The 11,351-nt window shown below is 44.0% G+C and overlaps 1 protein-coding gene across 1 annotated transcript in view; it reads left to right on the top strand.

Annotated features, from left to right (window-relative positions):
* Positions 1–3,463: 3,463 nt before the first annotated feature.
* The window catches only part of DTNA (dystrobrevin alpha), a 287,748-nt gene continuing 279,860 nt past the window's right edge, over positions 3,464–11,351 (top strand). Inside the window, exon 1 of the mRNA XM_065399382.1 lies at positions 3,464–3,705. Coding sequence (XP_065255454.1) covers positions 3,464–3,705 — 242 coding nt within the window. The remainder of the gene's footprint in view (positions 3,706–11,351) is intronic.

The following is an 11,351-nucleotide window of genomic DNA, read 5'->3' as shown; positions in this document are numbered from 1 at the left end:
TAACTGTTGCATAATAACTATTCCAAAACAATTGCATTCACACAGCTGGCTTTTACCCACTTCCCTCTGAATCAGTGCATACAAACAGCACTGACATATTTAGAAATAAGTGCTCAGCATTCTGGGCAAGTATCCCATTGTGCTTTGTCCAACTGCTGGGATCTATGAATTGTGGGATGCTAGAACAGTGTAAAAGGGGCCTTAAATGGAGTGAAAATTGGTATAGAGCAGGGGTCGGCAACCTTTGGCATGCGGCTCGCCAGGGTAAGCACCCTGGCGGGCCGGGCCAGTTTGTTTACCTGCCGCGTCCGCAGGTTTGGCCGATCGCAGCTCCCACTGGCCGTGGTTCACCGCTCCAGGCCAATGGGGGCTGCGGGAAGCTGTGGCCAGCACATCCCTTGGCCTGCGCAGCTTCCCGCAGCGCCCGTTGGCCTGAAGCAGCGAACTGTGGCCAGTGGGAGCCGCGATCGGCTGAACCTGTGGACGTGGCAGGTAAACAAACCGGCCTGGCCTGCCAGGGTGCTTACCCTGGCAAGCCGCATGCCAAAGGTTGCCGACCGCTGGTGTAGAGGGTTCTGATAGTAAATGAGAATCGGGTCCTGCATCTCCCATGCCTCCCCTCTCTTCTCTTCTCTTTTACATGCTTTCCCTAAAATTGCTCTTTTAAGGTAGAGCATCATATAGCTCAGGGATCGGCAACCTTCGGCCCGCGGTCCACCAAGGTAAGCCCCCTGGCGGGCCAGGCCGGTTTGTTTACCTGCCATGTCCGCAGGTTCGGCTGATCGCAGCTCCCACTGGCTGCGGTTCACCGTTCCAGGCCAATGGGGGCTGCGAGAAGCCACGGCCAGCATAGCCCTCGGCCTGGGCCACTTCCCACAGCCCCCATTGGCCTGGAACAGCGACCTGTGGCCAGTGGGAGCCGCAATTGGCTGAACCTGCGGACGCAGCAGGTAAACAAACCGGCCCGGCCCGCCAGGGGGCTTACCCTGGCAGGCTGAAGGTTCCTGATCCCTGATATAGACTATTAATATATTCACATATATAACACCCAAAAATACCTCACAACCCATATTTTGGCCTGCAACATAATCACACTTCCCCTCAACCAGTGTTGTCATTGTGCTTGTATTAATGAAGACTCCGATTCTACAACAAGGTACACTTAGCACAGACCCTTCTGCCTATACAAAATCCCCCTGAAGTTATGTGAGGAGTAATGACTGGCAGGATCAGACTCTCAAGTGTTATTTGTGCTGACATAAGTAGTGGAGCTAAAGAATTACACACAATGTCAATTAACAATTTTCATGTGTAGCCCAGAGCAGATGGGAAAATCTGCGAAAGCAGAACAGAAACAGTCATTTTCAAATATTATTGTTTGAAACATTGCATATATTAGATTTGTAATAAAGATAGCTGCTTCTAATTTTTAGGTAATGTGTGGTAGAGGAAGGAGATGTGCACGTGAGAACCCGATCCTGCCAAGTGCTGAGCCTTAAGCACCTTGCAGTATTAAGCCCACACTGAATGGGTTCTGAACAGTTGGACAAGCCATATTTGTGGGGGCGGGGGGGAAGGGAGGGAATCACATTACTTTGATACTAGGGCCAACATTTTCAAACCAGAATGCCTAATGTTAATTCTCCTAAAATCATATTTAGGCTCCTAAATGTTAAGTGTCATGATTTTCAGAAGTGCTGCAGTCAATGGAAGCTGTGACTGTTCATCAACATCGGGGTATTTATAGCGTACCAGAGGCTGCAATCCTACACTTATACACATGCTTACCTTTCCTCATATGAGCAGTCCCATTGACTTAAATGGAACTGCTCATACGAATAAAGCTAAGCACACACATGACTCCCTACAGGAGCAGGATCTAAATCTGTATGTAGGTTTGTGCGTTTAGGTTGGGAAATAGGACAATATGGGTCTATACATACTGTAATTCAATGCACTAAGGCTTAAATCTGCTCTTCCCACTATAGCTCAAATAAGAGGGCTATATGAGGATTGAGTGTGGAAGTCTAGGGAGGTGAAAAATGTGATTCAAAATACATTTAGCACGTAGAAAATAAAATACATTAAATCTTCAATGTTCTAGTACTTTAAGTGGCTTCCTTCTCACAAGAAAAATTCTGTTCAGGCAGGGTTGTAATATTTTTTTGTTAACTAATGTAGTGAAAATAGCTTATCTGTCAATTTAAATACAGACACAGATACACATCACCAGAACAGGTTTATACATTTTTGCAAAATAACTGGATGGAATTGACAAAGTACTTCATTAGCAAAACAATTATTAATATTTATACAAGGTGGCACATTTTTGACATTAGCAGAACCATTACTAATTAGAGAGAGAGAGCAGGAGAGCAAATTAGAAAACAAATTAGAAAACAAATATTAAAACAGTCAAAATCCTGAAAATCACTAAAAAGTGAGCCTCTCTATTCTATAGCTTTACTGATTCCGTTGTACAATGCAGGTTCTAAGGCCCTTGGAACAAAACCCGTCTCTCCTGGGAGGTAGTGTTCAAGGGGAAACCGGGTGACGTCACTGCCCAGCTAACAATGAATCAGAATAGGGGAAGAACTCCTGTTCCAGCACAAGGGATATTTAGTACGTGAGGCGCTGTGACTTTGTATGTCACTCTAGAATTAGGGTGACCAGATGTCCCGATTTTATAGGGACAGTCCCGATTTTTGGGTCTTTTTCTTATATAGGCTCCTATTACCCCCCACCCCCATCCCAATTTTTCACACTTGCTGTCTGGTCACCCTAGTCTAGATTTGGGTTCGGATACTGACAGTCCAATCCCCCCTCCCCCAGTATGTGCAGCCTCCTCCTGATCTGCTCCTCCATCACGCCCCCCACGCTCTGGCTCTGCCCCTCTCCCCCTCCCCCCCCGGCCAAGCTGCGCCCCCCCCTTCCCCCCGCGACATCCCCACTGATCAGCCCGGCTGGCCACGGGCCCCCGAGCTACAACCGAGCCAATGCGCACCGCAGATCCACTCCTCCCCCGATCTGCTCCTGCGTCCCCCGCGGCTCCTAAACCCTCCGCACCTGAGCACCCATCCCCCGACCGTTTGGCCCTCTCCATGCAACCCCCGATTTGCCCCCCACCCCCAAATCTGCTTTCCCTGCCCCCAGCCCCACCTGCTCCTCCATCCCCCAATACGTCATAATCCCTCCTGCTCGGCAGCAACTCCCCCTCCGACCCCTTGCTCCGCTCCGCTCCCCGCGCGGCTCCGGCAGGGCCAGGGTGCGTTCGGGGAAGCGCAGCGAGACTCCCCCGGGCCGGGGCCGGGCAGCGGCTTCCCCGTGGCTTCCCGTGCCCAGTAGGCATGTGCAGAGGTTGCGCACACGCCCATGGTGAGGGCGAGCGCGGGGGCTGGAGCATGTGCAGAAGCGCGATGGGTACCGTCTGAGGCAGGGCAGCTTCTGCTCTGACACCTGCAGCATGTGCCAGGAGCTGCAGCCGCATCAGCAGCCTGCGCGCGGTGCAGCCTCTCGGCTCGCAGTGGGAAGCGGCAGCAGCAGCTCCCTCTCTCTGCCTCTCTCCTGCTTTGCACTCTATTTCAGTGGGTGCATGGTGACCTTACAGAGTGTGCATTACCTCACAGGTAAATATCAGCTGATCCGCTGTGACAGCAGCAGCAGCAGGAGCAGGAGCAAGCAGCAGCCCACAGAGCCTTTCTGGAGGTAGCAATTCATTCATTCCTTCACTCATCTTGTCCCTCACCTCTCCTTTCCCTTCCTCCCTTTTCCCATGCAAAAGCCAAAAGGCTCGCAGAGGATGCTGAAGCCTCCATTAAGGATGGTTCCCACCACTGCAAAGAGCCTGAGGAGTATTTAATACTGGGGGGGGGGGGGGGAGGGATGAAAATTTCTGAGCCAGAGGCGGCTGCTAGTGTTGCAATGCACTGCGGTGTCAATGGAAATGGCTAAGGGGAAGGATGTGCTGGCAGGAGAGGGTTATTCAGCCTGTTGCCCACTTAGATATAAATATATTTTGGCGTGACTCATATTTGCATTGGTACATTGTTATGCATTCATTTTTCCAATGTATGAAATACCCAAGTGGAGTTGTCCTGCTACACAGAGAGAGAGGGATGCTGATACTGAATTCTTGAGGGGGTAAGAAGGGGGGAAAAGGGGGTGATAACTTAGTGTCTGTCTGCTAGTAAGTAGGTCCCAGTAGGAGAGCTCTCTTTTTCATAAGGTCTGGTGGTTATTGGCATCATGCATTTCATTACCAAACATCACCAATATATACATTAATGTGCAGAGGGAGAGTGTGTGTGTGTGGGGGGGGGGGGGAGCACAGGGAATTTTTTGTAGCCCTAGGACATATGTTATTTGACTTTTACTGTACTTCAGCTTTTCTGCGGGGTTGTTGTTTTTTTTCAATGGTGAAGGTGCACGTTGCCGGTCACTGGGCTTTAAACGTACTTGCTGTTCCATTGATGACCCTGGCAGTTGTAAGATGTTTGTGTATGTGTGTACATACAGGCTGATTGGAAGAGGGAGAGATGAATCTAGCTCTGATTAATAAAATTCTAGCATCTTTAAACACCAGCTCTGTAAGTTTTTTCTAGAAATTTAACTTAGTGGAGTGTATAATTTTTACCAAATGTATCAGAGAGCACTTTCACAGGTGTGCTATGACGTATTATCATCAACTAATTAAAAACTGGCTAAATAAATGATTGAAATATACTTGATAATGCATTATCTTTGTATTTGTAATTGTCTGTCCACTTACTTGCTAATTCACAAACTTTAATCATTTGCAACGAATATCCTAGTCACTGCAGAATAGTTAGATCATACTATACTGTAATAGCATTTATACCATAGAATAATTATTACCTACAAATTAAATTAAGCTTTTCAAGGTACTGTGGTCAGATGAACCTCATAAATGTGCGTAGGAATTCATTTATTAGCATATGCAGTGTTTCAGATGGAGTTTAAACACTAGTGTGAATAAATGTCACTTGATAAATCCTGATATTTATCAGTGACCTAGAAGGTTTTGAAATGAGAGGTTCATGAAATAGAAAGTGTTGAAACAACATCATAAGCCTATTATTTCTAGACTTTCAATCCTGTCTCAAGCTCAAAGTTGTGTAAGTTACTGTTCTCTTTTGAACACTTTGCTGCCATTTTTCCTTATTATTCCAGTATTGGAGATGGTTATATAATAATTTTTTTTTAAAGGAAAACGTTTTCAACTTTAACTCCATCATTGCTGTAGAATCCAACAGTATTTTTGTAAGCTTTCAGTTGGATGTTAGCATATATCGCATATGTATCACCACACCACTGGACAAACACATTATGGGGATCTGTCACACTTTTGGCACCCAGTACACTATTCACTAATGAAGTGATAAAAAATGTAAAAAATTACTGCTGTGTGCTTTTAAAAAAAAGGTGGCTTGTTGACAGAAAAGGTGTTAGTGTGTGTTCAAATTCAGCTTCAGAACGTATGACTTTGTACCACCTCTTCAATGATAACCACTGCCGACGCTTAGAGCTTGCTCCTGCTCCCATTACAGTCAATGGCAAAATTCCCATATTTACCCAATATCAGCACTGAATGCACTGGTAGTGTTTATTGTTTTACCACAAGAACAGAATTTACGGTCAAGTTATGATTATGATTACAATTAAAACATGAAAGTGAATTCCTCATGTTTATAAAAAGCAATGCATAAAGTACAAAATTCTGTACTGACCCATTAGAGAGAGATTTAGTAAGTAGCAAGAAAGAGTCCTGTGGCACCTTATAGACTAACAGATGTATTGGAGCATGAGTTTTTGTGGGTGAATACCCACTTCGTCAGCTACACTCATGCAAGAGTAAATACAAAATTACCCCTCACCCATTGCCTGAGCACATAAATTATGAATGTGACACTGTGTATGTGGCCCCTCAATTGTGTCTCAGTGTAATCTGCTCTATGTACCGTTTTTTGTATGTTAAAATGTATACTGACGATAGTCTACATCAAGTTTTGCATACTCAAACATTCCTGATTCTGCTCTCACTTGTATCAGGTCCTGATCCTGGAAGGAGATGTGCTGGTGACACCCACATGGAATCCTATTGATTTCACAACCTAAAAACTGCTGAAAAACAAGAGAGAGGTTTTGGGAATCTGTTAGAGGGCAAATTTTAAAAAAAATTTAGAAGAAAAACAAGGGTGACTTTTTTGTTTTTGAGGCCTTTGTTCTTCACAACTAGTTTCCTCTGAATTTCATTTGTGCATTGTAAAAGCCTGTACAGTTGCTTTTCCCCTCACACCAATTTTACACAAGTATATAATTCTGTTGACTTCAGTAAGTAAAGGTCAGCACCCGCACATCTGTTTCCAGGATCAGAGCCTTAATCAGCTATAAGTGCAATGAAGTCAGTGGAAATACACTGGTATAAAATTGGTGTGAGCAGAGAATCAGCTCCATAATCTTTTACACTTGTACAGTTGAAAGTCAGAAGAAATTAGCTGTGAAGAACAAAGGCCACAAACAAACACACCATGTCCTTCTTTAAAAAGTTTAATAAATTGCCATCTAACAGCTGTCCAGAAAGTTTCTCTCTTTTATTTTCAGCAGTTTTCTGGACTACAGTCTTGGAGTTAACATTGTTCTGGAACAACTTTTTGTTTAAGCTGATTAAGCTCCGTGCCCTTAATTTTGTGGTGTTAAGCATAACTTGCACACTCATTATTAACAGTTGGCAAAGACTGTTTATCTTTAAAAAGGCTGCCTAAGTATACTGCCACGCATAGCATGGTAAATCCAAATGACTATGTTTTAAACTATTGTTTTTTACATTAATTATATAAGCCCCCACCCACTCAGCACAGTTACAAAATGTAAGTATTGTGGACTGTTACAGTCTGATTAATTGTGCTATGAGATTTAACTAGTCATTAACGTGGGCTACACAATTCATGACTAGCTGTGTGGGGTACTCCATGAGTGTTTTTATCAGCTATGTGGTGGTGGGGAGAGAATCTTGGGTTTGAGTCACACAGTTTCATATTACGTGGTATGTATGTACTGTGTGTATGACATTCATTATGAATCCAGGCAAGAAACGAACATAAATGCAGTTGAAAAAGTTACTGAACACTCAGCCTTAACAATGAGCCCTCATATGGGCATTTCTTTATGGGCTTGATCCTGCTTCCATTGAAATCAGTAGTGCAGGATTAGGCCTTATGTCATGATATATTAGTATGTCAAGTATTATACAATACAATAAAAACTCCAGTTTCTTATACAGTCTGATGTGCCTAGGACTTATATTGCACTGGCTGACATGTAGATATCAGTGTGCTTGACAAAGCTGGGTCAGTCTCCTTATCTCCATTTTAAAGATGAGCACACTGATTGCAGAATTTTTAATTTTTTGGAGCAGAATTCCCCCAGGTGTAAGCGCTTGCTGCAGTTCAAGCAGGCCAGTTAGAGCATAGCATATAGTTTTCAGTTGATATAGGGTCCTCCAAGAATGTAGGGAACTACAGTTGAGTGTCTTTCATGGGCCACAAAGGCCAACGCTGGAAGCTGCGTATGTGACCATGAACAGCATTAACCTGAGTTTTCAGGAAAAATCAGTGACAGACTTTCACAGAGTAAGCAGTTTACACGAGGCTACATCTTCAAGGCTAAGAGACATAGTGAAATCCTGGGTCCACTTTTGACATTGACTTCAATGGAGCCATGAGTTCACTCATTTTGTAAATAATGAAATTGGAGACTGGCCTTAACATTTTTTACAGTTCCAAAACTGGACCCAGGGAGGGGAGTGAGGAGGGACCCGTGGCTTCACAGGCCCCTATTGTTGGCTCTGGTAAGTGATTTTAATCTGTCTAGGTGATGTTAAGAAATGACAGCTTTGTTCCTCTCTCCAGGGGAAACTGATATTAGTTCTAAATTAAAGTAAAGAACACCCAAGTACTACAGTAACGATAGCCTCAGCAATATGTAAAATAGTGACAGGGAAGATTTCACACTAAGCCGTATTCAAAAACAAAACAAGACATCTACAGTACAGTTATCTTGAATTAGAAATGTATTCTGAACTTGCTATGGCACTTACCTTCAACAGATAACGGAGCACATGAGTTCCTTGATTTAGAATAATATGGGAGTGGCTGTTTGAAATCATTTTTTACTGATACAAATACCACAACAATGCAATTTTGTAAGAATCCGTGGAACTAGAACCTACAACTATAGATCCTGGGACAGCTGATATTGCCACTTGGATACTATGCAGGTTAATTAGGCACTGCAGGAAGTACCGCCCAAAGGATCCAGAGTGACAGCACCCTGTAGCCTATGCTCTCTATTTAGCCCTGGAGTGTGGCTCAGGATGTTGTCTGGGTAATCACATAGATTTTTGGCTTGTTATGATTCTAGACCTCACCTTGCTTTCTGATCATCAGTCTCCAAGCCTAGAACAGATGACTCTTGCCATCTGATTCCAGCCTAGTAGCTACCTCTGGTTGTGACCCCAGCATGACACTGACTCTTGTCTCCTGATTCCAGCCTGGCAATTACTTCTGGTCTATGATCATGGCCTGGCTCTGACCCTGACTCTTGCCTATTGATCCCAGCCCTAATGATTACTCTGATCCCTGCTCACTGACTACTGCCTTGTGGCCATCCTTGACATGTGGACACCAGCCCAGTTATGACTGCTAGGCCAGATAGCCTAGACCCCAGTCCCTTACAGATTCTAATTGAAAATGTAAGAAAAAACAATTGTGTGGGGCAATCAGAATTAACCGGGAGAGACTAATGTAAGGTAGCTCTCTCCTTATTTCACACAACTGATTCCCCTCTGCAAGCAGGTTGGGGAACCTAAATTACAACAAGAATTACCAGTGATAAGTCTAACTGGTTTGGGTTGTTGTTTTTTAAATAACCCCGAAACTTCTGTTTTAAAATCGTAGTAAAACATTACTGATCTGTAAATTTTAAAATATATTGTATAAAATATCCATCTGATTTCTGAATATCACAGTCATCAACCCAATTCTTGTTAACCACCTATGTTTTGTAAATCAACTTCCTTTTGAATTTTAATCCATTTCTGGGAGCTCTCGGAGAAGAGGAGGGCTGTCTTTTCAAAGCGTCCTAAACCTGTAGAACTTCAGGACTAGGCTAGTTTAGAAAATGTACAGTAAGGAAACGTCTGGTTAAGGTATGGTAATTACAGCATATGAACAGTATTGATTTTTAATTTATAAAATATACCTATTGTATTCTCTAGATGCATGTATATTGTAGAATTGCATACATTAAAAAAGTTGACCCAATATTGACTCAAGAGAACTCAACAATCTCCCTAAGAGAGGAAATGAAGTTTTGTTAATCATCCCACTCAGGAAAAAACCCCACATTACAGTATGTCTACACAGCAGCTGGGTAGTGTAATTTCCACCCTGAGTAGATGTACCTTTGCAAGCTCTGCTTGAACTAGCGCGCTAAGACTCGCTGTGTAGCTGCACCTGAGAATGTGCCCAGGGGTTGGATGGGATTGTACTAAGGTGGCTAGTCTCTCTGTGGTACTAATCTAGATGGAATATATATGGGCCAAAGGTGTTAACATAACCCAGTCACTGTCCAGCTTAAACACTGTTAAACAAGGTATGGGGTTTGATATACACAGACTTTAGTGTATTTAATACCATGACAAACACACTATAACACTCAGACCAAAGGTTAGAAAGTTATTGATTGAAATACACAAAAGGAAAAGAATCAAAATGAGGTAAAGATCATTAGAACTGAAATTGATTGTTTCTCCAAAACAGACTTAATCAAAACTGTTCAAAGTCCTTTCTGGAGACAGTGAATGTTGGTTAAATTCTATTATTCAGTCAAACAGTCCTTCTTGGTGGGGGAGAAAGGGTTAGTTCCATTGTTCAATTCTGAATTGCAAATGACAGTCACTTTCCTGCTTTAGACAAAACAGACAGTCACAGAAGGGAGAGAAGAGAGAGGATAGTAAAGATGAGGACAATACAGCTTTTGCTGATGTTCTCAAAATACGGGGTGGCTGGTGAGTCATGGATGGATGGTTTGGGCTGGCAGATTGGCCACAACAGCTGTTGCTCTGGACCGTGACTCACTTCTCCGTCAGAAATATCATCTGGTGGGTCTGTCAGGTCCCTCTCCTTCACTGGTCCTTCTCCGTCTGGGCAGAGCTGGATGGGCTGTCGTATCTCACCGTGCTGGTGCCGTGCAGTAGAAGTTGATTTCAGGATCAGTGAAAAGCTGAACAGGAGGGTGGTAGGGAGGGAGGGACAGAAAGAGGCACACAAAGGAGGGGAACACAGAGCAGGATCTCTTGTGTATCAGGTTGGGGTCCTCACTGATGCAGCGATGATGGTCAAACGTCCCCACTGGAGTATCAAGGTCTGGTGTCATGACAACAATCCTTCTGCTGCAGTGATGTTAAAAGGTCTCCTTGTTCTCCCCCAAAGTCTCTTTTTAAAGACTCCAAAGGGAGTGATGAGCGAAATAGCCATCCTCTCATTATTTTGTCCACAAGGTAGGCCTAATTTCCAGAATTGGTTCCTTGCTTTTTGATTTTTCTGCCCTTTTGTTTACCAGTCATGATCTTAACATAGTCTTTGAGTGGGATCAGTAAACCCTCTTTGTTTATATTTATTCAGTCTTTGTCTCCTTCTCACATCTTTTCTTGAACAGTTTTATACAAGTGATCATTGTGAAAATTCATGAATCTTTATCTGCTTTTCACCAGTTGAGTTTACAATTAGAGTAAAGTTGTAGGCCCACTGATCACAACATCTCCTGCTGCCCATGTAGCCGTGGCTACACTGCTAATTTTAGTATACTAGCAGAGCTAGCCCGTGTACATCTACCCAAGAGATGGGAATTACACCTCCCAGCTGTGTGTAGATATACCACTTCCGGTTTGTTGCCAAAAGCAATCTAAGGGTATGTCTACACTGGCAGAGTTACAGCACCGGGAGTTACAGCGCTGTTCAGAGAGGGCTGAAGGGAAACCACTGTTGTCTGTTCACTGTTGTCTGTTCGCTCATCAGCTGCCTGCGCAATAGCATGTTTACACTTGCGGCACTTGCAGCGGTATTTGGAGCGGTGCACTCTGGGCAGCTATCCCACAGAACATCTCTTCCTCTTCTGCCACTAAGAGTTGTGGGAAGGTGGAGGGGGTCACGGGGTATCCTGGATCCTGTCCCATTGCTTCGCATCCGAGCAATCCCTGTGCTTCCATCCACATTTGGCTCCATCTTTCATCGGTCTGTGTACTGCGCGCTCTGCCTCTTCAGTCTGCAGGA

Source organism: Emys orbicularis, chromosome 2 (assembly GCF_028017835.1).
Source record: "Emys orbicularis isolate rEmyOrb1 chromosome 2, rEmyOrb1.hap1, whole genome shotgun sequence".
Lineage (NCBI taxonomy): Eukaryota > Metazoa > Chordata > Testudines > Emydidae > Emys > Emys orbicularis.
The sequence above is the reverse complement of the archived record's forward strand: the minus strand, read 5'-3'. Positions and strand labels throughout refer to the sequence as shown.